This window comes from Myotis myotis, unplaced genomic scaffold (assembly GCF_014108235.1).
Source record: "Myotis myotis isolate mMyoMyo1 unplaced genomic scaffold, mMyoMyo1.p scaffold_m19_p_4, whole genome shotgun sequence".
Classification (NCBI taxonomy): domain Eukaryota; kingdom Metazoa; phylum Chordata; class Mammalia; order Chiroptera; family Vespertilionidae; genus Myotis; species Myotis myotis.
Genome location: NW_023416346.1, coordinates 110,882,564 through 110,910,178, shown reverse-complemented (window position 1 = coordinate 110,910,178; position 27,615 = coordinate 110,882,564). Strand labels below are relative to the sequence as shown.

At 38.1% G+C, this 27,615-nt stretch overlaps 1 protein-coding gene across 1 annotated transcript in view; it reads right to left on the bottom strand.

Annotated features, from left to right (window-relative positions):
• The window catches only part of DMD (dystrophin), a 1,824,373-nt gene that overhangs the window by 425,185 nt on the left and 1,371,573 nt on the right, over window positions 1-27,615 (bottom strand). The window contains exon 54 of the mRNA XM_036304100.1: window positions 13,396-13,568. Within this exon, the coding sequence (XP_036159993.1) occupies window positions 13,396-13,568 (173 nt within the window). The remainder of the gene's footprint in view (window positions 1-13,395; window positions 13,569-27,615) is intronic.

The following is a 27,615-nucleotide window of genomic DNA, read 5'->3' as shown; positions in this document are numbered from 1 at the left end:
AGAGTGAAAGGCAAGAGGTGATAAGAAGACATATAAAGGACAGAGGACAAAGGGTTGGAGAGGAGAAAGTGAGTCATATAATGGCTTCTGATTTACAACAACATTTACAAAGATATCCAATCTAAAGCCATGGTTCTCAGATTTTAGTGAGCATAAGAAACATTTGAGTAGCTTGTAAAGTTTGAAGTACAAATTCCTAGGTTTCACCTTCAGAATTTCTGTACTCTTAACAAGAACCTTCACCTGTTCGCAGGTAAGCTCCAAGAGCATTCTTCCAGAAAGAATTTCTTAAAGTATTTCCTATATGCGCTAAATATTACTTGTTGGTCTCCACAGGTCAAACGTAGTATATGTCAGTGTCATGATTTTGAAGGCGACCTAAATGTAGCAAAACACTATGAGCTCAGAAAACATTTTTCTTTGGTGATGCTAAGCTCAGGAAATGTTTTCAAGACACATTTCCAGTGCATTTTGAAGGCAGCTACCCTATTTTTATTTTCAAGATGGTATATGTAATATTCCTAAATAACCTATGTTTGTATTTAGAATCTCTTGCTGAAATGATTTCTTTCTATTTTGGTAACCAATTTCCCGCGGTCCTTTTATCCTAGGCTGATAGGGCGGGAAGGAACCTCAGAGATGGTTGTTCAACCTTCTTTTTTGCAAATGTAGAAACTGAGATGCAAAGGTATAAAGACAGCTGCTGAAGCTCATAACAAGATATCATATTAAGACACAGGGAAGAGAAATTACAAACTTTTCTTATATGAAAAAATCCTTAAACTTAGTGATTTTTTAAAAAATATTTTGTTTAAAGTATTACAAATAGTAGTACATATCTCTCCTTTTTTCCCCTCATTGACTTTCCCTCAGTCTCCCCTACACCTGGCACATGCCCTCACGGCCCCCAGTGTCTTGAGTCCATTGGTTATGCTTATATGCATGCATGCAAGTCCTTCAGTTGATCTCTTACCTCCCCCCCCCAAACTTCCCCAGCCTTCCCACTGTAGTTTGACAGTCTGTTCGATGCTTCTCTGCCTCTGTATCTATTTTTGTTCATCAGTTTATAATGTTTTTTATATTCCACAAATGAGTGAGATCATGTGGTATTTATCTTTCACTGACTGGCTTATTTAGCTTAGCATAATGCTCTTCAGTTCCATCCATGCTGTTGCAAATGGTAAGAATTCCTTCTTTTTTACAGCAGTGTAGTATTCCATTGTGTAGATGTACTACAGTTTTCTAATCCACTCATCTTCTGATGGGCATTTAGGCTGTTTCCAAATCTTAGCTATGGTAAATTGTGCTGCTATGAACATAGGGGTGCATATATCCTTTCTGATTGGTGTTTCTGTTTTCTTGGGATATATTCCTAGAAGTGGGATTACTGGGTCAAGTGGCAGTTCCATTTTTAGTTTTTTGAGAAAACGCCATACTGTCTTCTACAGTGGCTGCAACAGTCTGCATTCCCACCAGCAGTGCACCAGTGTTCCTTTTTCTCCACATCCTCTCCAGCACTTGTCCTTTGTTGATTTGTTGATGATAGCCAGTCTGACAGGTGTGAGATGGTACCTCATTGTCATTTTGATTTGCATCTCTCAGATGATTAATCACTTTGAGCATGTTTTCATATGTCTCTTGGCTTTTTAAATGTCCTCTTTCAAAAAATGTCTATTTAGGTCCTTTGCCCATTTTTTGATTGGATTATTCATCTTCCTTTTGTTAAGTTGTATGAGTTCCCTGTAAATGTTGGAGATTAAACCCTTATCGGAGATAATATTGGCAAATACAGTGGGGCCTTGACTTATGAGTGTCCCGACTAACAAGTTTTTTGAGATACCAGCTGTCTCTCGGCCGATTTTTTGCATTGAGTTGATAGAGTAATTGGAGTTAACGAGCTCCTTAACGAGCTCCTTAACAAGCTCTGTCTCGGATCGAATTAAACTCGTAAGTCAAGGCCCCACTGTATGTTCTCCAATGCAGTGGGCTTCCTTGTCGTTTTGTTGATGGTTTCTTTTGATGTGCAGAAGCTTTTTATTTTGATGTAGTCCCATTTGTTTATTTTCTTTTTAGTTTCCATTGCCCTAGGAGCTGTATCAGTAAAGATACTGCTACAATGTCTGCTATTTTGCTGCCTATGGCTTCTTCTAAGATTTTTATGGTTTCCCTCTTACATTTAAGTCCTTTATCCATTTTGAGCTTTTTTTTGTGTATGGTGTAAGTTGGTGATCTAGTTTCATTTTTTGGGCAATTATCTGTCCCATTTTCCCAACACCATTTATTGAAGAGACTGCCTTGACTCCATTGTATGCTCTTGCCTCCTTTGTCAAATATTAATTGAGCATAATGGCTTGTGTTGATTTCTGGGTTCTATATTCTGTTACACTGGTCTATATGTCTGTTCCAGCATTACATTAGAAAGATTATACATCATGACCAAGTGGGATTTATCCCAGGGATGCAAGGATGGTACAATATCCGCAAATCAATAAATGTGATACACCACATAAACAAACTGAGAGATAAAAACCATATAATCAAATCCATTGGTGCAGATAAAGCATTTGACAAAATCCAACACCCTTTCTTGATAAAATCTCTCAGTAAGGTGGGAATATAAGGGGCATACCTCAACATAATAAATGCCTTATATGACAAACCCACAGCCAACATCATACTCAGTGGGCAAAAACTAAAACCATTTCCCCTAAGAACAGGAACAAGACAGGGATGCCCACTCTCACCACTCCTGTTCAACATAGTACTGGAAGTACTAGCCAATGCAATCAGACAATAACAAGAAATAAAAGGTATCCAAATTGGAAAAGAAGTAAAACTCTCCTTATTCGCAAATGACAGGATTTTGTACATAGAAAACCCTAAAGACTTGATCAAAAAACTACTGGACTTAATATGAATTCGGCAATGTAGCAAGATACAAAATTAACACCCAGAAGTCTATGGCTTTTCTATACACCAATAATGAACTCACAGAAAGATAAACTAAAAAAGCAATCCCATTTACCATTGTAACAAAAAAATTAAGATACCTAGGAATAAATTTAACCAAGGGGATAAAGGACCTGTACTCAGAAAATTTCAGGACTCTGAAAAAAGAGATAGAAGAAGACATGAACAAATGGAAGAATATACCATGTTCATGGATTGGTAGAATAAACATAATTCAAATGTCCATACTACCCAAAGCATCTATAGATTCAATGCAATCCCCATTAAAATACCAATGGCATACTTTAAAGACCTAGAACAAACTCTCCAAAAATTCATCTGGAATAAAAAAAGACCCCGAATAGCTACAGCAATCTTGAGAAAGAAGAACAATGTTGGAGGCATCACAATACCAGATATCAAGCTATACTACAAAGCCACTGTTCTCAAAACTGCCTGGTACTGGCATAAATTTAGTGATTTTTAACCCAATGTTTTGGATCTCTGAGCAAAAGGCTTCCTACTAATTGGCAGATGCACTTACCCCTACCTACTCAACACAAAATAACAGAGGAGGTTTGAAGAGGCACTTAGCTTCTATCTATTTTTTATTAATCTTTATTAGTGAAGACAAGTGCTTAGGGGCTACTAGCTTTTAACAAGGCAAGTGCTGATCTTTAAGAAGCAGATGATTTCTGCAATTTATAAGGTTTAGGTAAAATGCAGAACATTTAGGTGTGCTGGGATATACCTCTTGTTCTTTAAGGAACTCTGCAGTGTCAGGACTCTAAGAATTATAGGAGTTGCTAAAGTGATTGTTATTTCTCTAGACTCAGACATTTCAAGTGTGATTTAGTTGATTCCTAGTTTGAAATCTTTAATAAAACTTTACTCTGGAAGGCATGTATTCTTAAAGCAAAATGTGTTATGTTGAATTCATTTTTCACTTTAACTTTCTTTGTAAAACTAATGATACATCCCTGTATATCTTTTGTACCTTTGTGTATTAAGATAGCACTTTAACATATAGGAAGAAGCCCTGACTGGTTTGGCTCAGTGGATAGAGCGTTGACCTGTGGACTGAAAGGTCCCAGGTTCGATTCTGGTCAAGGGCATGTACCTTCGTTGAGGGCACATCCCCAATGGGGCTGTGCAGGAGGCAGCTGATCGATGTTTCTCTCTCATCGATGTTTCTTACTCTCTATCCCTCTCCCTTCTCTGTAAAAAATCAATAAAATATATTTAAAAAATATAGAAAGAAAAGGTAAGAATGCAGAAGTAATAAAGAACCACAAAAATACAATGGGAGCTATGGGGCTTTAAATAAAGAGAGAAAATTAAGCTCAAAGACAAGTAAACCTTTTTTCCAGATGGGCCACTAACTCCAACTTTCAAACATAATTAACATTCTGAGAATAAAAGAAAGAGGGTCAGAGATACTCAATGTCTAAGTTGCATTTTTCTCTCAAAGGTTGAAAGACTGCCTTCTTTTGCTCTTTCTGTGTTCTCCATTATAAAAACTTCTAACTATTCTAACTTCTCATAACAAGCTGTCTCTTGGATATTTATCGCTACTCTAGACTCTATAATGTTGGTGTTTTAGCCTCTCAAATTAATGCTCAAACTTTCATAAAGTTATTATTTGTATATAACATTACAAATTTTTCTCCCAAGTATAAAAAGTCACAGAATGTAAATTTTACTGAAATTGTGTTGACAACATATGCAATTTTCATAATTAATAGTATAAACAATAAGTTGGAAAACAGAATCTGTTGGTAGATGAAATAAAAATCTTCATACGTACTCCTTACGAAAAAATTCATGTGACCAGTTCTCAAAATATTAATATTTTCAAAATTAAGATGTAAGGTATGTGGATATAGATTATTTTAGAATGAGAAACACTTTCTTTGGCTAATTACAATCCTAATGTTAGGTAATGCCATCAATAACTGTGTGTGTATGCATGTGTGTATATGTGCACATGTGTGTATGTATACATGTAAATAAAAATTTTGCACTTTATTTTGCTCTCACTTAAATCAATTAACATTTCCTTTTGTTTGATGGCACTCATCTATCACTGAGTATTCTCATTATACCTCTTGCACATAATATGTGTGGACAAAATGCAATGGAACAGATAGCATATACTGTCCTTGAACTAATTATGAGATAGTACTATACAATTTCAATTAAAATATTATTTTTCCCCTCAAAGACATCTTATTTACTTCTCCTTATACTGTATTTTTGAACGTAATCAGCTCCATATATATATATATATATATATATATATATATATATATATATATATGAAAAGTTTCATAATTAGCTTAGGTTCATCAGGAGTAATTGCAGAATTAAAACTAAGAGAACTGAATAGACCACCCATGTTTCTGGTCAAACCTCCTCATTTCAATGAGGGGGAAGATTGAAGTCTGAAGCAGTTAAGTGACATGCTCAAGCTGCTCAAGATTATACGTTAGGTAGTTAGTAACAGAACCAAAAAAGAAACTAGATTGCCCAACTGCTGGTCCAGGACTCTTTCTGCTCTACTTCACTGACTCATTTAGAGTTTGGAATTTTTGTATTCATCTATTTAGCTGGAGGCAGCAAGTATAGCCCTCTGAAATAACTCATAAAATTCTTAAAGGGATTTGCCATCAAGTATAAATGAGAATAGTACAGAGAAGACCTGGTGAAGAAACTGTCAGAAAGGAAACTATTCATTATGCTATTTGAGTTAATATTTGGAGAATGAGAGGAGATGGTATTCCAAGTGTGAGGACCAGTGTGAGGAAGGAACTGGGAGACATGGGAAGAACAGAAAAGGGAAGGGTTAGAAGGGGCTTATTAGACATAGTTGGTAGAGAATGAAGGGTTCACTGGATTCTACTGAGTAAATATAAGCTGTATGAGAGCAATGGTTTTCTTTTGTCTGTTTTGTTCACAGTTTCATCCTCAGTGCCTAGAAGAGTGTCTAGTACATAGAGAACAGTAATCATTTGTTGAATGAACAAATAATGAATGAATGATTAAAATATGTGTCCCAACAAGACTGAAATTCTTGAACAAAGGGATAATGTGATATAAACAGTGTCTAAGGAAGAATATTTTTGTAAATGTGTAATGGATGGTCTCAATATGTAAAGGAACAGAGACAAATATTGCAATATGGAATGACATGATGGAGATTCGAATGAGAATCGTAATCACAGGAAATGAAAACACATAGGGTGCAAGGAAAATAAATGGAGGGGAAAGGACATAATATGGACTTGGATCTGGAAGCACAAGGATACTTTAAAAAAAATCTTTATCATTGGGAATATTACAGATGTCCCCCTTTTTTGACCTCATTGTTCACTCCACCCAGTTCCTGCCCCACGCCAGGCCTTTACCACCTTATTGTCTGTGTCCATAGGTAGTACATATATACATATAAGTTCTTTGGTTAATCTTTTCCCACCCCACTCCACCCTACCCTCTGAGATTCATCAGTCTATTCCATGTTTCCATGCCTCTGACTCTATTTTATTCATCAGTTTATTTTGTTCATTAAATTTCTTGTTCGTTTATTTTGATTTTTAGGTTCAATTGTTGATTGGTATGTATTTATTATCATTTTATTGTTCATATTTTTTATTTCTCCTCCTCCTCCTCCTCCTCCTCCTCCTCCTCCTCCTCCTCCTCCTCCCCCCCTCCCCCTCCCTCTCCTCCTCCTCCCCCTCCCTCTCCTCCTCCTCCTCCTCCTCCTCCTCCTCCTCCTCCTCCTCCTCCTCCTCCTCCTCCTTCCTTTTTTAAGAATACCCTTCAGCATTTCATGTAATACTGGTTTGGTGGTGATGAACTCTTTTAGCATTTTTTTTTATAGCTTAGCTGGGTAGAGTATCCTTGGTTGTAAGTCCTTGCTATACATCACTTTGAATATTTTTTGCCACTCTCTTCTGGCCTGCAAAGTTTCTGTTGAGAAGTCAGCTGACAGTCATATAAGCACTTCCTCCAGTGATGGCGAACCTTTTGAGCTCGGCGTGTCAGCATTTTGAAAAACCCTAACTTAACTCTGGTGCGGTGTCACATATAGAAATTTTTTGATATTTGCAACCATAGTAAAACAAAGACTTATATTTTTGATATTTATTTTATATATTTAAATGCCATTTAACAAAGAAAAGTCAACCAAAAAAATGAGTTCGTGTGTCACCTCTGACACGTGTGTCATAGGTTCGCCATCACTGTCCTAGCCTATAGGTAACTAGCTGCTTTTCTCTTGCTGCTTTTAAGATTCTCTCTTTGTTGTTAAGTCTTGGCATTTTAATTATGATGTGTCTTGCTGTGGGCCTCTTTGGGTTTTTCTTGTTTGGGACTCTCTGCACTTCTTGGACTTGTAAGTCTATTTCTTTCACCAGGTAGGATAAGTTTGCGGTCAGTATTTCTTCAAATACATTTTCTTTTCTTTTGAATAATGATCTGGGGGATTATTATTATTATTATTATTATTATTATTATTATTTGGTTAATCCTCACTGGAGGATATTTTTCCATTGATTTCTAGAGAGAGTGGAAGGGAGGGGGGGAATCAGACAGAGAGAAACATCAATGTAAGAGAGATTGGTTGCCTTCCACATGCATCCCAACCAGGGCAGGGGATCAAGCCTGCAATGGAGGTATGTGCCCTTGGCCAGAATCAAAAAAGGGATCCTTTAGTCCACAGGCTGATACTCTTATCGGTTGAGGCAAACCAGCTAGGGCTCAAACACTTTTCAATATCTTGCTCTCTCTCTTCTCCATCCGGCACCCACATAATGTAAATGTTGGTACACTTGAAGTTGTCCCAGAAGCTCCTTACACTGTCTTCATATTTTGGGGGTTCTTTTTCCTTTTTGTTCTTCTGATTGTGTGTGTTATCCTTCCTCATATTCCAAATTGTTGATTTGATTCTCAGAATCCTCTACTCTACTGTTGAATCTGTGTAAATTGTTCTTTATTTCAGTTAGTTTATGCTTAATTTCTGACTGGTCCTTTTTCATATCTTTGACATTCTCACCACTAAGATCCTTTAAAATCTCACTAAATCTCTTGAAGTTCTCATTAAGATCCTTGAGCTATCTTATAACCATTGTTTTGAACTCTGTATCCAGTAGTTTGCTTGCTTCTATTTATTTAATTTGTGACATGTTTCTTTGTCTCCGTAGTTTGGCTGCTTCCCTGTGTTTGTTTCTATGTATTAGGTAGAGTGGCCTAGTGTAGTAGGTGTCCTGTAGGTCCCAGTGGCTAAGCCTTCCCAATCACCTCAGCTGGGCACACTAGGTACACCCCTGTGTGGGCTGTGTGCACAGTCTTGTAGTTGAGCCTTAATTGAGGTTTGAATCACTGGGAGGAATTGACCTCTAGGCTAATTGGCTGTGAGGACCAGCTGTGAATACAGTGGAAGAGCTGCTATTCACAAGACACCCCTATGGAGCAGGACTTATTTTAGTGGAGCTTTGTTGCTCACTGAGTCTTCCCCTTGAGTGTGTCACTTGTGGATATGTAGAGTTGTTATCTGCTGTGATCTGAAGCTGTACACCAGGTGCAATGGCTCTGGTGCCTCCTAGGAGGTACAAACTCAGCCACTGCCTGGGACCACCAAGCAGGAGCTACAGAGCAATCTGCAGATGGCTGCTACTTGTGTTGGGCTTGGAAGTGCCCAAGAGAGGCCCAGCTGTGAAGCAAGGCAGGCTGCTGCTAGTTCTGGGTCTTTGTCCTCTTATTGATAGGTTTGGGGCACACTCATACCAGCTGCTACTTGTTTGAGAGATTTCAGGAAAATCTGAAGCCTGAGCCAGGACAGGCCATTCATATGGAAAAGCCGCTGCAAACAGCTTGGTGGAACTGCAAATTTGATGGGGCAGGATTTCAGGGAATCATCAGGGTGGAACAACAGTGTGAGCCAGGCTGAGGGAAACTCAAAAATGTCTGCCAGTCAGCTCTGTGATGGCGGGGGAGGGGGAGGGTCTCAACACAGGAGCAATCACCCTTGTGAACATCCCTGTCTGGGAGAAAGCCACCCCTGAGTTCTTGGTCTGCTGCCAAATAATCCAGTTTCTTCCCATACATCCATGGTTCCCCCAAAGCTACCACCCAGCACTGGAGCTCAAAGGAAGAAGGACCATGTAAGTTCATTCACTGGCCCTTTAAGAGGGACTTGCCTGGGTCTCCAGCAGTGTCACTGTCACTCAGCCACAATCCCCAATGGTTTTTACAACCCAAGGTTACAGGGACTTCTCTTCCCAGCTCTGGAACCCTGTCCTGGGGGTGTCTGGTGTGGAGCTGGGACCCCTTGTTCCTCATGGGAGGCCTCTGCAGTGGAGATATCCCTCCTGATTAAAAACATCACATGTGGGTATTCGACCAGCCTGTTTTGTGCCTCCACCCCCTCCTACCAGTCTTGATGTGCTTTCTTCTTTACTTCTCTAGTTACAGGACTTACATTTAGCCAGATTTCTGGCGGTTCTGAATGATGACTGTACTGTATTTTAGTTGTAATTTTGATGTGGTTGTGGGAAGCAGTGAGTACTGGTGTTTACCTATGCCACCATCTTGGTTCTCCTTCAAGGATACCTTTTATAAGCCAATAAAAGTCAAAGGAAAACTTCAAAATTATTTTAATTCAAACTCAAAATTCTTATCATTAATAATGGACACCTGTGAAATCAAGCATTAATGGTTTTACATATTGAATTATGAAACTGGCTTCAGAATTCCTTATAAAACAACGAACCATCTGTAAACTTTTAGAGTATATATTATAGCTTGGGCAAACACAGGGCTATTTTTTTAAGATATCTTTGGAACTATTTTTTAATTGTGGTGACTTTTCACTAAAAAATAATGCCGATGGAGTAACTTACTGGATTCACAATGCAAGCTTCTAAGTGTTGGTAATGGTTCTGAATCTTACTCTTCCAGGGTTATCTAACCTATTTCATAACCATCCCTAATTACTACCCTACTATGCTTCTCTCAAATGCACTCTGCTACTCTGTATGGATTGACTAATGCCCTTATTTCAACAAAGTGTCAGGAAATAAACTGAATTGCTTTGATGTAAAGAATTATTTCTTTGCTTTTTACAAGTGATCATTTATTACACATCTTATATTATCAGAGAGACATATTTAAAAGCCAAAACCCCTGATATGAATATTTAAATTATAGAATTTGCAACACCTTAGATAAGCTAAGGTAACTGTTTTCTACTTGATTAATGATAGTAAGAATTAAACTGTGGTAGCTGGCATATGGAAATTGCTGAGAATGAAGAGCCCATATTTTGGCTGACATGCTGTTTGCCGCTTTCAATTCTCCTTTTATTTCATCAAGTTCACATGAAGGAGAGAAAACACACTGAGTGATGTTCAGAACAGTTATAGCACCTTTCTTTTTCTATCCTGCAAAAAGAATAACTTCCTCTTCTTTTTAAATATATTTTTATTGATTTCAGAGAGGAAGGGAGAGGGAGAGAGAGAGATAGAAACATCAGTGATGATAGAGAATCATTGATTGGCTGCCTCCTGCACACCCCCTACTGGGGATCAAGCCTGCAACCTGGTCATGTGCCCTTGACTGGAATCAAAACCAGGACCCTTCAGTCTGCAGGCCAGTGCTCTATCCATTGAGCCAAACCGGCTAGGGCTAACTTCCTCTTCTTTACTTTATCTGCCTGCCAGTATCTTTTCAATCTCACATGTTTCATTCCTTTTTAATGACAGATATTATATAAGTGGCCTTTGTTATTACATATACTGACTTGTCTTAGAGTTTAAGCTGTAGAAAGAGAATAGAGTCTCCCTATCTTGGAAAATTCCATTGCCCATTGTGGCCCCCAACTCATCACAAACACATCATTACCAAATTCATGGACCAAAGAGGGAGATGAAAATGAGTGTGTTGGAAGCTGGGGTGCAAACTTGCAAAGACCTTATAAATAAAAAATTCCTTTCTACTCTGAGAAATCTGCTTCTCTATTTCATCCTTTCACGTATTATATACTTATGTGTAAAAGTTAAGTGAGTCTTACTTTTTCTTTCTTTCTTTATGATATAACTAGAGGCCCAGTGCATAAAATTCATGCATGCATGGGTGGGGTCCCTCCACCTGGCCAGCGATCAGGGGTGGTCAGGGCCATCTCGCCCAGTCCTGATTGGGGCCAATTGGAGCTGGTGGCTGGGAAGGGACTGCAGGAGGGACTGCGGGAGGGCTCCAGGGAATTTCCGCCCCATCTTGCCCAGTCCTGATTGGGACTGATCAGGGTGGGCCAGCTGGGGAGGGATGCAAGAGTTTGGCTAGCTGGGGAGGGACTGTGGGAGGGCTCCAGGGCATGTCTGGCCTGTCTCGCTCAGTCCTGATTGGCCAGACCCCAGCAGCAAGCTAACCTACTGGTCCGAGCGTCTGCTCCCTGGTGGTCAGTGCAAATCATAGTGAATGGTTGACTGGTTGACTGCCCCCTGGTGGTCAGTGCATGTCATAGTGAGCAGTTGAGTGGCCTTAGCATATCATTAGCATATTACGCTTTGATTGGTTGAACGGTTGATTGGTCTACTGGACACTTAGCATATTAGGCTTTTATTATATTGGATATGATGGGTAAAAGCTCAGACTCTGGAGCTAGGTTCCCTATGTTCAGATGTTGGACCTGCCACTTATTAAGCGACTTTGGGAAAGTTATTTAGCCTCTCGGTGCCTGACTTTCTTCAAATGTAAAGAGAGGGTAATAACAATCAATATTTTAGGGCTGCTGAGAGCATTAAATGGGTCACTAAATATAAAGTGCCTATGACATTGCATGGTATGAGTTGTACTATGTGTTAGTTCCTATTATTGTTATTTCATATTAAGTTCAGACATTTTATGAGTGGTTTCAAATTAATAAATTTCTGTTATAGTTTTTATCATGGAAGTAAATATGTCATATGTCAAAAAATGTCACATGGACAAGTTAGAAGAGCAATAAAGAAGAAAAAATATCTCTTCTATAATCTTACAGCTTAGAGGTAGTAACTATTTCCATTGTTTTGTGCTTTCCCTCATAGATATTATGAAGTCCATTCATCCTTTTCTACCTCCCTCCACTACCACCCCTCCTCTAAAAACAGAAGAAAGCACAAAATATTGTAATAAAAAGATGTGAATTAGGAAAAGCAACCAATTAACAAGCAGGAAGCCTGATGTCCACTCCCTGTACTTCCTGTCATTTAGGTGACACTGGGAATTTTACTTACTATCTCTATTCTTTGTCTCCAACACTGAACTACTGTAAAACAGGTATAACAAGAGCTTCACTCTGCCCTCCTGACAACATTGTCGAGATGCCGCCACTAGCTACCCAATAGAAACCAGTACACAGGACGGGGCAAAGTATAAAATAGGTGCATGCAGAACAGCCAAAGGATGAGTCTGCAGAGGATGTGGTAACAAAATCTTAGAGGAAGCAAAGGACAGGAAGTTGCAATAATCTCCCCTTAGCTTCCAGAGCTGTGGGATGTCTCCTCTAAACTGTTAAATATAATGTGTTATGGTATTTAAAGAATGTCCTCTGTTAAGTGAAAAGAGTGCATGAAACATTTACATTTCCTCTTTAATGCTTTAGCCCAGAAGTGAGCTGTTTAACAGGACTAATCACAAGGCTCTACCTAACTACAAGGAGGCAGATAAATGAGATTTGTTGAGCATTTTCATCTTTGTAAAAAGATCAGACAGTTTTGGGCAATTATGTAAGGTTACTTATCTTACCAGATACAGAGACTAAGGAAGCTATAGTACTAACACCAGTTAGCAACAATGGAATATAATAGATAACTTTAAAATAGACCCAACAGTATAAGGAAAATTAACAAATGAAAGAAAAAAACATTAAAATCCAATGTGGCAAAATGACGTAGTGCAGTGGGAACGAATTGTGTTTTTAACAAATGGTGTTGGATGATTTTCTAGCCACTATGCTATACATCTGAAACTAATATAATATAATAATAAATGTAAGTTATAATTTAAAAATAAAAAAGAATGCCCACTGTTATGTATTTAGAATGCCAAAGAAAGAATTCCATGTAAACAAACCTGTAATTTTATCACTTTTTCCATAACCCTGTGATAAACTAAGAATTCTATGAAATTAGAATAGCTGTATTTCCCCATTTAAATTCACTCTAATGTCTTAATATGCATCTCTCCTGTGGTTATAAAACATCACCACTTTAATTTAATCTGAACCTTCAAGTATCTTCTCCATACCAAGTAAATGAATGATTCATTTATTCAAAATACATAAAATGAATCATCCTGAATTGGGTGATTTACATAAACATATGAGATATTAGCTACTTGTGCTAGAAAAATGAGGGAAATTTTGCTATTTTAATTCATTTCTGGCTTTTCTTGCCTCCGATCTTTTCCTACCTAATGCTGAGAGACTTTTTCCGCAGCTCACTCCACTTGAAGTTCATGTTATCCAAACGTCTTTGTAACAGGACTGCCTCATCAGAACCTTCCAGGGATCTCAGGATTTTTTGGCCATTTTCATCCAGGTTGTGATAGATATCGGTGTGAGCTTCGATTTCTCCTTGGAGGTCCTACAGAATAGCAGGGAGAAAAACACATGCAGAATTTAAAACAAAACAAAACAGAAGCGAACAGCTAGGAGTATGAATCTGGAGAACTGTAAAAAATAAACTATTAGTTCAGAAAACATTTCAGTTAGGCCAACTAACAAAAAGATGAACTTCCAACTCACTTTTCTTGGTATACCTCTTCACATTGTTAAGTAGATTGAAAATGAGCATCTTATCGGGTATAATAAATTTATTCTTTGACATTATGAATTAAAACATAATATATTTATAACTTTATGAATTTAATAAATTATATCTTCTAGTCCATGGATGGAACATCTTGTTTTAGGGAAGTGATATGAAATAAAATTCCCATGATAAAGTGCACCTCAATATCAAGTCATATTTTCTATGCGGTAATCTGAAGAGTTGATTCTGACTATAGACGCTTGGCGAAACTAGCAAACAAAGCCATACTCAGTCCATAGAACCAGCACAGAACAGGATTCTATATCGGAGAGCAACTTCTTGACAGTATGCATTACGTTCACCTTGGTATTACAGCATTATATATTTATTAGTAAGATCTCCCATTTGAGATACCATCATATTTTTCGGCTTGACGGTAGAAAGTCCTTAGGACCCTGACAAGAGTTATGATAAGACATTATGCATTCAACCTTATTTGTCTATATACAGATCAAAAAAATTATCATAGTAGAAGAATCTGACCTTTACATGGTATGTCTTCCGGTGTAACATTTTCAGCTTGAACCGGGGACTACAGCACTGATCCTGTTGCATAGCAATCCTGAGAAAACCGGGCGACTCAAAGACCCCTGCTTTAAAATGCCAACTTTGCTTACATTCTGTTGACAGAATGAATTTCGGAGCATAGGCTTCACCAGTCAATAATAATAAACAGCCACTTTGTAATCCCTACTAAATGGTAGCCAGGCCTGTGGATGTGGGAGGGACCTCAAAGAGAGGAGGCCTGGAATATGCAGCGACAGTTTATATTAAACAGCCAACTTTTCTTATCATTTTGCCATTATAAGTCAGAGACATTATAAATTCATTTTATATATGTGTTTCCCTCCTTGTTCCCAGCAGAACAGTCAAAGCCAAAAGAACATTCCTTAGAGAGCTGCCGGGTACCAGCATTCCTTTCTGCCTACACAATGAATGGAAGCTTTGTACATTATCTGACTTGCTTTTAGAGATTTGTATGCTTCTGTTCAACAAGTTTAAATATTCATTCGGAAGCTCCGAACAATTGGATTGACCTGTGTAACTAGAAAAAATAATTTTTTTCTCTCTCATTCTAAAATTGAATTAAATTACTCTTCTAAAGTAAGGGGGGGGATGTGGCAGCAATGACATGTTAGAAATTCTGAAGGACTGGCCTGTGTTTTCAGTCATAGCATCTTGGATGCAGAATATTGAATGTTGCAGAAGTAAGGTAGATGGACAATGAATGTCTCCTGTCACTATTTTTGGCAGCCAAAGTATCCCTGATGGGCTCTAAAAAGAATTCTGTCCCATTTCCTTTCACAGGAAGAGAGGAGGGGAGATATGGATAGAACCACATCCAAAGTTGAAAGAAGGGAAATGCTAAAACAGATTGAGTAACATCTATCTCTATTCCATAAAAAACTATGTTCTGGAAGGAAATAGCCTTGACTTTCAAAGGAGCCAATGTGGTAGAAAACTAGTATTGAGCTTCTTGTGGAAATAGAGTTTTAATCAAATATACATCCATTTTTTTTGTTTGTGTACCTACATGGGAAAGCATTGTCGGCTGAATTTGCTACTTCTTCAGCAAAAAAAGTGAGGTTAATTTATCTAAATAATTCAGGAATGAAAACAGAACAGATCCAAGTTATCCAGACAATTCCACTACTTCTCTCTTTGACTTTCCTTTCCTTCTTGTATTTTATTAGTACACTACTTCAAACTTTGCCTCAGAGTACACACTTAAGAGAATTAGAACCAAACCTTTAATTGTTCAACAAAATAAGATGTTTTGACTAACACAATCAGCTCTTTATGTTAACAGACAATAATGAGGTGAAGGCCTCTGGTGGGGGTGGGCTAGAGAGGTCAATGGGGGAAAAGGGGGACATATGTAATACTTTCAACAATAAAGATTTAAAAAATATAAAGTGGACCACCCTCTGGAGAGTACATAAACCTATCCTGTAATTCCATCCTCTCCTTGCTTTCTCCCATCTTCATGTAATCTTCTTTATATCCACTATTTTCTCTCAAATGCATAATATAAACCACAAACTGTTGTTCTCTGGAGCATTTGAGATCTGGCTCCCTGGCATATGTTGTTAGTTTGGTTCAAATAAAGTCTTATAAAAATTCTCTACAAGTTTGGACATTTCTTATGTTGACAGTAGTGTTATCTTACTTCTGACTTAACTAGAAAAGATCACTTAAGCTTTAGTCTTTACATTTAATATATGTTGTCAAATTTTTATCTTATTTTTGTGATTATATTCATTTGAAAGAACAATAACTAATGAATAGGAAAAAAATGTATTTGTTATATAACGACAGAAACAATAGCAGTAGCATATATAACACTTACTATACACCAGATACAGTCGAAAGCATTATTTATACATGAGCTCATTTAATTTACTCAGTATCCCTTTAGGCTAGCCATTATTATTATTTTCATTTTACATGTAAGAGAATGAAATTACAGAGAAGTTATGTAAAAATACCCAAGGTCACACAGCTAATAAACCATGTGATCAGATATCAAACTCAGGCTATTGAATTCCAGGGATTAAACACTATACAATATTACCTCTGATATTTTTCCTATTAATTTTTAAATTTTCTTATTAACTTTTCTTATTAATAATACTCCTGCCTATGCTGGCCAGTGTGTCTCAGTGGTTGAGTGTCAACCTATGAACTAGGAGGTCACGGTTCGATCCCCTGTCAGGGCACATGCCCAGGTTGTGGGCTCGATCCCCGGTGAGGTGTGTGCATGAAGCAGCCAATCAATGATTCTTTCTCATCATTGATGTTTTTTTTTCTCTCTCTCTCCCTCTACTTTCCTCTTTGAAATCAATAAAAATACATTAAAAATAATACTCATGCCTAAATTTCAGAAAATCTAGCACTGCCATTAGACAATGCAGGATAACATTTTCACTATTCAAAGAATAATTTCATGGTTTCCTTAACATGGAGACTTAAACAGAGCTGAAGCAGTGAACAGAGATATATCCAATACAACTAGAGAGCACATAAAATATTTGAGAAAATGAATGCAAATGGAAAAATGATATATTTCCCCTCCCTCAAAAGAAACATATAACCTAAAGTTCTATACAATTATGGAGCAAATTTTAGCTGTGAATATTAAGAAAGTTCAGATATGAGGGAAGTGATAAGTTCATAGTGTAGCGTTTTAGGAGTGGGGGGTATTCTGTTTCCTGCAGAGCTTTTTCACATCTCACACTTCCTTCTTTTCTAAGTCTAGCCTACATCTGTCATAAGTCCCCTTTCCCAGGGAAAATGAATGGGAAGGTGCAGTTAAATAAACATAGTTTGAGTCTCCCCCTTCTCTTTCCCTTATTAGCTGTATAAGTTTAAAAATGCTTTAATCTCTTTGGCTTCAGTAAAAAATAATACCTACCTGCTGGGCTTTTTTTGAATATTACATGGAATAATCCTTGTAAAATACTTTGAACAGCATCCAGAACACAACAGGCTTTTAATAAGTAATAGCTAATATACGGATTTGTATTACAAGAGAATCAGTGTGGAAATAAAGTGATAGAAATAGACTTCATGAAGTCAAGGGACTTACTTTGAGCCTTGAAGGATGAGTAGGATTAAGAGAGGTGGAGGGAAGAGGGCATTTCAAGTGGAAAGAATAGTATAGAGATTGCTGAAAGGTAAGAATAAGTTTGGTTTATGAGCAGGGACAATGAATTGTACAAGCTGATTGGAATGAATGATGAGCATTAGGGAGAAATAAGTAGAATATAGTCCTGGTCCTTAAATTACTAGTAAGTTGGATAAAGTTCTCCTTTTAGGAAGCAAATGAGAATAAAAGTTTATAAAGAAAAGTAAAGGACAAATATGAGATTACTAAATATTAAGTTGGTACTATCTTATTTGACAAGTAGAATGATTCATGGTGTCCAAAAATAATAGGACAACTGGGGAAGAATATGAAAGGTTGCAAATTTTTTATTGGAAGAAAAATAAAGTAGGCAATGCCAGGAATTAGCGCTATACTCTTCTTTTGTTATCCAAACAAATGCTTATGCTCTCCCAAAACATCATAGATAGTAGCATCTACATATTTTCATGTATATATAGAATTTCCTGTCTCTACAAAAGAACTCAGCAAATAATAACCTCCCTATCTTGAATATAGCTGAGAAGTATGCAACAAAACAAAACAAAAACAAAAAGTTACACAAAGAATAAAAATAGCCTGGCCAGTGTGGCTCAGTGGTTGAGCACTGACCTATGAACCAGGAGGTCATGGTTCAATTCCTTCTCAGGGCACATGCCTGGGTTGTGGGCCTGATCCTCAGTAGGGGGTGTATAGGAGGTAGCCAATCAATGATTCTCTGTCATCATTGATGTTTCTATTTCTCTCTCCCTCTCCCTTCCTCTCTGAAATTAATAAAAAATATTTTAAAAATGAATAAAAATAAGTAACCAAATTTCTCTAAAAATTCATTACCGATAAACCATCTCTAATCTTTTCTGAAAGCATTCCTATATGAATAATGATAAGGCCATTAGGTTCTTTTTACTGATAATTTTTACCTAATTTAAAAAGTGATGATCTGATTTCCAAGAACTTAAAAGGTCAGAAACAGAAGATCCAAAATAGGAGAGAAGTTATCCTTGAGGGCTAAACAGAGAGTAGCAAGAAGTGACACCTGACAGAGAACCGAAAGGTGTAAAAAGAGCCTCAGGTGCGCATAGTTGACCAGGGTCACGCAGTGTGGAAAGAACAGCCTGCATAGATTATTAGCCCTTGCAGGCATCACCTAGCTTTTAAGGAAAGCAAAATATTAATGTTAATGATGATGATCTTGAACTAGCCAGAAAAAGCAGATTTATGTTCAGTAAACTCTATTTAGAAAGAAAGCAGTGTATGTAAAACTCTTTAAATAAATTTATCCAATATAGTTATTCTGAAAAGGTGTTGTTGCTTTAAAGAAGTCAAAACCAACAAAAACAAACATACAAAAGTCAAACTCCCTTAGCTTGGCTATCCAAAATGACTTTCTAACCATGGACTCTAAATACTGAAGGTTTTGGAGCACACACACACAAACACACAGAATTTGAACAGAAATTGAGAGTAAATCTCTAGAAACTTTTATAGCAATTGTGGACAAAAAGGAGCCATATGCTAACCTGACTAACTCATAGACCTAAAGTAACCACACAGACCTAAAGTAACCACAAAGGATGGTCTGAGATTAAAACCTTTCAGTTAAAAAGCAGTTTATAGTGGGTAGTCATGTCCTAGGCCAGTATCCTCCCTGACAAAGGTCAATTTTGATTTTTACTTAGCCTATTGTCTTTTTTGTATCTACCATAACATACCTTTGGAATGTCAGGATAACTTGTAACTTCCCTTTTTCTGGACCCGTCAGGGCACAACAAATGATGCTGGGGTGCAGACCACAGATTCCTTCATTGTTATTGTATCCTGTTAATTATTGACCCTTAACTATCTTGTACCCACCTGTGTAAAGAAAGCATGTGTCTATCATTTTACTTTTTACCCAATCCCAGAGGTTTTCCCCCCTTTGCTTTCTTCACCTCCCTAATCTAATACCAATAGATTTCATGTAACCCACCTACTTCTCCTCCTTTGATTGTAATGTATAAAAATAGGTGAGCCCTGGCTGTTTTTGCTCAATGGATAGAGCGTCGGCCTGCGAACTGAAAGGTCCCAGGTTTCCGGTCAAGGGCACATGCCCAGGTTGTGGGCTCAATCCCCAGTGGGGGGCTTGCAGGAGGCAGCTCATCAATGATTCTCTCTCATCATTGATGTTTCTATCTCTCTCTCCCTCTTCCTTTCTCTCTGAAATCAATAAAAATATATTTAAAAAATAGGTGAAAACCCCCCATTCTCCTGAGCACTATTGCAATGCCTTGAGATTCTACTTCCTGGCAATTGTCGACAGTTTGGCTCAAATAAACTCACAAAAATTATTTATAGGTTTGAATGCTTTTTTTCATGTTAACACCATCTAAAAATAAAAAGTATGGGCTTGTGTGTTGTGTATCTGGTTTTTATAATCTTTTAAAAGTAATTCATTTTTTTGTAGGTTACATGAGTATCAGTCTTTATGGGTTGGAAATTAAAACTAGCAAAACAAAACAGAACTATGCTCCCTAATGGAATTTTTGAGAAGCACCCACATAAAGGAATTGGACTCACAATCTTGACCTTATAAGGACTCTAATCTAACCACCAGAGGTTCCTAACTCACTCAGGAAATGCAGTTGGGTATAGAGTCACAGTGGATGTTCCTGTTCCCTCTCCCATCCCCATTCTATATGTGACTATTGCAATACTCTTATAAAAGCAGCAGAGTTGTCATCCCAGGAGATACAAGAGTTAATTTGACGACTGTCATTTGGCTTGAAGCCTGGTTGCTCTAGGTAGATAAGGAGTATGTTTTCAGGTCTACTGCATCGCAATGCATCTTAAACAAACAGCTATGGATTTAGGAGTCTATAGGCTTTGCTTTTAAAATGGATGTTATTAAGGTCCTCAGACTATTATCCTGCAGGGTTTGTTGTCTTTGCTTTCATATCTCATTCGAAAATTCTCACACTTAAGCACTAGAACAGTGGAGAGAAGGGATACACTCTCCTACCTCAGTACATTCTCAGGTGCAAAGCTTTATTTCAAAATCTAATCTTTAAAAATGCCAGGCCTAGGGTGGATTATCCCAGAGGAAACTGAGCAAAATCTTATTTGTCACACCGCCTTAAGCAATCCCAAACCCTGGTAACACGTGATGCTTTCTCTTCTTGTCTGACCCTCTGGTTTACTCTAGTCTTAAAATTACTTTTGAAAACTGAAGAGTTCATTTCAGATATACTAGATTAGAAGTACAAGTATATTTTCTCTTCTGCATTTTGTTTTCCTAGTTTCTTTTTATTCTGTCAGAGTTCAAAAATGTTTTATTTATTCATCACACAAGCAAGCATTAAGTGCCTATTGTATGTCCAAGATTTCATTAGGAGCTATGGAAACACATATAATGTAAGAAAGATGTAGTTCTAGCCCATAAGTTCCTTCCTTCTTTCCTTCCTTCCTCCCTCCCTCCCTCTCTCCCTCTCTCCCTTCTTTCCTTCCTTCCTTTCTTCCCTCCACCCCCATCTCTCTCACCCTCCCTCCCTTCCTAGCCCATTTCTTCCCTCCCTCCCTCCACCTGTCCCTCCTTCCCTCCCTCCCACTAATATTTAGTATATTATCATCCAGGTCTGTAGTGGTGAAAAAAACAAACTAAACAAACTTCTGCCCTCTTGATGTTCGTAGCATAAGAAAAACAGAGAAAGAAGTAGGATGAACAGGGGAGAGATATGGTAAACAGCTAAACAAATTATCAATAAAATAAGAAAATGCCCTGAAGGTAACAAATGGGTGCCTATGATGAGAATAATGGTGTACATATGAGAAGGTTCAATGTCAGGTGAGACATGAAGGATGTGAGGACACCAGTTATAGGAAAACTGAAAGGCACAGAATTTCAAAAAATAATGATGCAAGGGAAAGAGCCTTTGCATCAGGAAAGATTTTAACTAAAACTTACCAAGAAATGTGGTTGCTGACATACCTCGATGTGGGGTTGGGGGGACGAGAAGAGATAAACCAAAGAGCTTATATACTAATAGGCATAGCCCATGGACACGGGCAATAGGGTAGTGAAGATGTAGGGGGATAGGTAGGGACTAGGAGGAGTGGGGGTTAAGAGGAGAAAAGGGAAGATATCTGTAATATTATCAACCATAAAAAGTTTATTAAAAATAAAAGTAATAAAATAGTGGTTTGAAAAACAAAACAACAACCAAGAAATGTGGCTGGAAATTGAGATAAGAGAGGCTTCACATAATATGGGGCTTTGAAGTCTCATGATAAAGAGTGTGAATTTTATTTCAAGTGCAGTGGAAACAATAGAAACTTTTAAAGCAGGATAGTGACATCATCTGATTTAGTCTTCAAATAGATCACTATATTGCTATGTGAAGATTACAGAAGGTAGGAGAGGAAACAGGAGGACCAGTTAGAGGTCAGGCCCTGTAATCCAGGCAAGAGATAATGTGGTCTGGACTAGGGATATTGCAGAAGGTGAGAAGTAGACTGATGTGAGATATAATTTGGGTACTATATCTCTCTCACTTACTAATGTATTATCCGTGGTTGGTAAACTGTGGCTCGCAAGCCACATGCGGCTCTTTGGCCCCTTGAGTGTGGCTCTTCCACAAAATACCACGTGTGGGTGCACACGTACAGTGCAATTGAAACTTCATGGCCCATGTGCAGAAGTCAGTATTTTGTGGAACAGCCGGTATTTTGTGGAAGAGCCACACTCAAGGGGCCAAAGAGCCGCATGTGGCTCGCAAGCCGCGGTTTGCCAAGCCGCAGTTTGCTGACCACTGGATTAGATGATGAGAGCCAAAGAGAAGGATATCTCAAGGATGTGTAATGAAGTTTTAACTTAAACAATTGAAGGATGGTAGTGTCATTTATTGAAACAGGGAGTAAGTGACGGAGAGATCATTGAGTGCTCATAAATTATAAAAATGTCTGCATGTGTGACTCAATTTCATCCTTCTTTTTCTTTTTTAGTAAATCTTCATTGTTCAGATTATTACATTTGTTCCTTTTTTTTTTACCCCCATAGCTCCCCTCCACCCAGTTCCCACCCCACCCTCTGCCCTTACTCCCCTCCCCACTGTCCTCATCCCTAGGTGCACAATTTTTGTCCAGTCTCTTCCCGCATCTCCCACACCCCTTTCCCCACCAAGAATAGTCAGTCCATTCCCTTTCTATGTCCCTGATTCTATTATAATCACCAGTTCATTCTGTTCATCAGATTATTTATTCACTTGATTCTTAGATTCACTTGTTGATAGATGCATATTTGTTGTTCATAATTAGTATCTTTACCTTTTTCTTCTTCTTCCTCTTCTTAAAGGATACCTTTCAGCATTTCACATAATACTGGTTTGGTGGTGATGAACTCCTTTAGCTTTTCCTTATCTGTGAAGCTCTTTATCTGATCTTCAATTCTGAATGATAGCTTTGCTGGATAAAGTAATCTTGGTTGTAGGTTCTTGGCATTCATCACTTTGAATATTTCTTGCCACTCCCTTCTGGCCTGCATGGTTTCTGTTGAGAAATCAGCTGACAGTCGTATGGGTATTCCCTTGTAGGTAACTGAGTTTCTTTCTCTTGCTGCTTTTAAGATTCTCTCTTTGTCTTTTGCTCTTGGCATTTTAATTATGATGTGTCTTGGTGTGGTCCTCTTTGGATTCCTTTTGTTTGGGGTTCTCTGTGCTTCCTGGACTTGTAAGTCTATTTCTTTCACCAGGTAGGGGAAGTTTTCTGTCATTATTTCTTCAAATAGGTTTTCAATATCTTGGTCTCTCTCATCTTCTGGCACCCCTATAATTCTGATGTTGGTATGCTTGAAGGTGTCCCAGAGGCTCCTTACACTATCTTCGTATTTTCAGATTCTTTTTTCATTTTGCTTTTCTGGTTGGGTGTTTTTTGCTTCTTCGCATTTCAAATCTTTGCCTTGATTCTTGCGCTCCTCTGGTCTGCTGTTGGGAGTCTGTATAATATTCGTTATTTCAGTCCGTGTATGCTTAATTTCTAGTTGGTTCTTTATCACAACATCGAGGGTCTCATTAGATTTCTTGAGGATCTCAATAACTTTATCGGCGGCTTCTAGACAGTTCTTGAGAGACCTTAAAAGTGTGGTTCTGCCGAAACCGGTTTGGCTCAGTGGATAGAGCGTCGGCCTGCGGACTGAAAGGTCCCAGGTTCGATTCCGGTCAAGGGCATGTACCTGGGTTGCGGGCATATCCCCAGTGGGAGATGTGCAGGAGGCAACTGATCGATGTCTCTCTCTCATCGATGTTTCTAACTCTCTAACTCTCTCCCTTCCTCTCTGTAAAAAATCAATAAAATATATTTAAAAAAAAAAAAAAAGTGTGGTTCTGAACTCAATATCCTCCATTGACAGTTTAGTTTTGTCCTGTTTCTTTGTCTCCACATTTTTTATGCTTTCTTGGTGCACTCCCTAGTGGTCTTTGTGCGCAGTCTTGTTGTAGTTAAGCCTTGATTGTTGTAGTTAATACTAGGGGGATTTGACCTCCAGGCCAACTGGCTGTGAGAATCAGCTGTGTCTGTAGTGGGAAAACTTCTGTCCTCTAGGGAGGTGCTAATCTAGCCTTTGTCTGAGGCTATCTGGCAAATGGCTCTGCGCAGAGCTTGGGCGGGGCGGGTCGCGGGATCAACAGAGCGGTGGAGGGAGCAGTTATGGCTGCTCTCAGTCCCGTCCCCAGAGGCTCTGCCTCTCAGAGTCCCAGCAACCGCTGCAAACCTTGGAGAGAAAGCTGCCCTCGTGTTCTGACCGATGCCAGACAGTCCTGCTTCTCCCGTTTGAGTCTGGGTCCCTAGAGACTTGCCCAGAACTGGAGCTCAGAATCTGAGACTCCCTCCTGATTGAAAACAACAACCACGCCCTCAGCTACCAGCCCACTCCATGCGTACCTCCGCACCTTTGTATTTTCTGCACTGCGCCTCCTCTGAGTCTCGTATCTCTTTCCTTCTAGTTGAGGAATTTCCCCTCAGCCAGTCTTCCTGTGGTTCTGGATGATGTCCGTGCCATCTTTTAGTTGTATTTGTGAAGTGGTTGTTCGAGGCAGCTAACTCTGGTGTTTACCTATGCCACCATCTTGGTTTTTCCCTTCATCCTTCTTTTGCTCTTCCTTTTGCAGGTAAATTTGGCAAAGTGATAACCATTCACAACAACATTATGGAGATAGACATGTTATTTAAGTTTTTTAATTTGCCCAGGAGTAACACAAACATTATATATTGGGTTTCAAACACACACACACACACACACACACACACACACACACACACACACCTTGGTGCAAATAAATTACAATAAGGCAAGAGCATTGACACTAAAAATGTATAGATACTCCTACCTAAAATATATTCTATGAGGCATCTCTGAAATATATGGGAGTGAATGTTAAAGGAGACAAAATCCTGAGAACGGGTAGGTAGAGCAACACTGCATCAGCTTATTTTAAAAAGTTAAGATGTTATGGACCCAGTGGGGAACTAATATTGGTATCCATTTGGCTCAGCACTTAAGTTATAAAAAAAAAATTGGCATGCTTTATAATGCTGTTGTTAGAAGGCAAAATAAGCCCTTCCATAAGCTGAGTTTTCTTTTTAACTAATACATCTAAAACCCATATAAAAACCTATATTGTGTTGCAATATTACTTCAGGTATTGATCATAATTGGTTATTTCCTACATGAGACATCTTTCAGAAGATAATTGTCAATGGTAATCTTGAAAGGTCTTCATACAAACTCTAGATTTCACTTTTCAATCATAAAGACAACCAAATATGTAAAGTCTACAATATTGAAGGTACTTTTGGTTTTGTGTTATGTTTTATATGCAGGAATCAGCCTGTTTGATGGTAACTCTTCTTAGCTGAGAAAGACCAGATGGGCTTTTGCGACAATGAAATGTATTTACTATTGCAGAGCCACAATGAGGGCTGGGGGTGGAGTAAGGAGATGAAACAAAGTAGAAAACTAATACTTATACCCCTTATAAAGCCTTTACACAAACTCTGTGAAGTAGGCCTTCTTATTCCACAGTTGGGTAAACTACAATTGGGAGAGGTGAAATAACTTGTCTAAATCCTACAGCTGTTATGTGGCAGAAACAGGATTAGAGCACAGATCTGTCTGAACTTACATTCTTTTTACTCCCTCACCCCATTCCTCCTTCACTTTTCAAATACAAAGCAAGTGACTTCTGAATTGGGCTACATGTCACACAACACAACAATTAATTCATTAAGGTGACTGTGAGCTATTTCATTTGAGAAATTTACTGTGGTGCTGTGAGAGGAATATCCAGGCAACTGAGTTATTTTCCAGTTAGGTATTAACTTCTAGTATTTATTCTCCTCAGTCAACTCAGAATTAATACCTTTAATTATTTTGAATGGTTCTAAGTGAGCAGAATAAATTTTTATTCTTAAAATAGACAATTATCTTCCCATGACAGATACACATCTGGTCATACGTATCTGCACAATTTGTGTATGTTTTAGACAGTATACAGAGTTAGGGAAACTCTTATTTCCTGAATCGCTGTCACAGAGCTATTTTTTTCCTCTAGATAATCACTATCATTGTAGTTCAATATTGTATATGAGAAATAAGTAATTAGTTGATGTGAAGTCTCATCTAATTTTAATAGCAATATGTAAGAAGAAGGCAAGAACATATGGCGAAGTGCCATAATTATTTTTGATAATACACTAGAAATCACAATAGCCATGGAGCTAATATACTCTGGCTTGTTTTAATTATGAATGGTGTAAATGCAGAACAACTTTATTTAATTCCTCACCCCCCAAAAAAAGAAACCACATCATTGTATCCTGACACAACAACAAAACAGCTCTACAGCTGAGGCAACTATTTAGAACCGCTTAGCAATATAATAATAAATCTAAGATGCTTCTATATTTTTCACTTCAAATAGCAGGACAATTCCCAAATAATTCATAAACACATGTTGGCACCACTGCATTCATTTGTGGGTACTTTTAGGCTAAAGCTTAGAGATATTACCTTTAAAGCAAATTCTAGGTATCCATAAAGTTTGAATGCTAAAGAAGATTTCAGCAATATGATGTTAACTAAAGCACTACTGACATAATTGTGTTGGATTTCCTGTTGTTTTTTGGTGCGTTAATGTCTGTCTATTACCAAGTAGAGAAAATTACTTCTTCTGGATAGTGTAATGATGTGTGTGTGTGTGTGTGTGTGTGTGTGTGTGTGTGTGTGCGCGCGCGCTTATGGGTGCAGCTAGGGAGTTATGTCGCCCTATTTTGCTTTTCTTCTTTCATGGAATAGGGTGGATGGTGTTACTGTTTTGTCATTGTATGAGGAAATGGAAGAAAAGGGATATGCCTGTGGCCATCAATAAAAAGGTAGGTAACACTGGCATATCTGCCATAGGAAACATGACATAAATGAAACTGGCAAAATATTAAGTGATATTTCTTCATTTCTAGAACCCACTGTGCATAAGCCAGAAACCCAACCATGAGTTTTCCATTGTATACCCACTTGTCTTCCCCAAAGCATTCAGTTCAGTTCAGTTCAGTTCAGTTCAGAACATCCTAGAGAATCTGGACTGTTTTGACCCAGGGCATTCTTGGCCTTTGGCCAGTATATGATGATTCTTTCACCTGATAACATGTAGGTTTGAAAAAGCTATCACCAGGAGAGTAAGGTTTTGTAAGGCTTTGGTTTTTCTATGGTCATGAGATAAATTATATAAGTTTTAATAAAGAATAAGAATAGAGAAAAAGATGTCCGGGTGTGGTGTCGGATGGGTGCTGGACTTCAGAGGGTGATCTCTTTGTAAGCTATGTGGGTGTCTGACCACTATGTTGTACCCTTGAAACTAATGAAATGTCTGTCAACTCTAATTGAAAAGTAAAAAAAATTTTAAAAAGAGAAGAGGATGTCTTTATAGATTATTGTACATCATAAGAGTTTTTATGTGGGAACTACATTGTAATATCTGTTATACAACAGTAGAAACCTACCTCACAGTGCCCTGAGTAAAAAAGAAAAAAAATATTTGGATTTCATCATTGTCAGGTATCTTTAGTATAAATTAAGAAACCTGGTCACCCCCAAAATTAGAAGTGGTAAACAGGTCATGTCCATAGTACTTTTATCATGGTCACATGTTT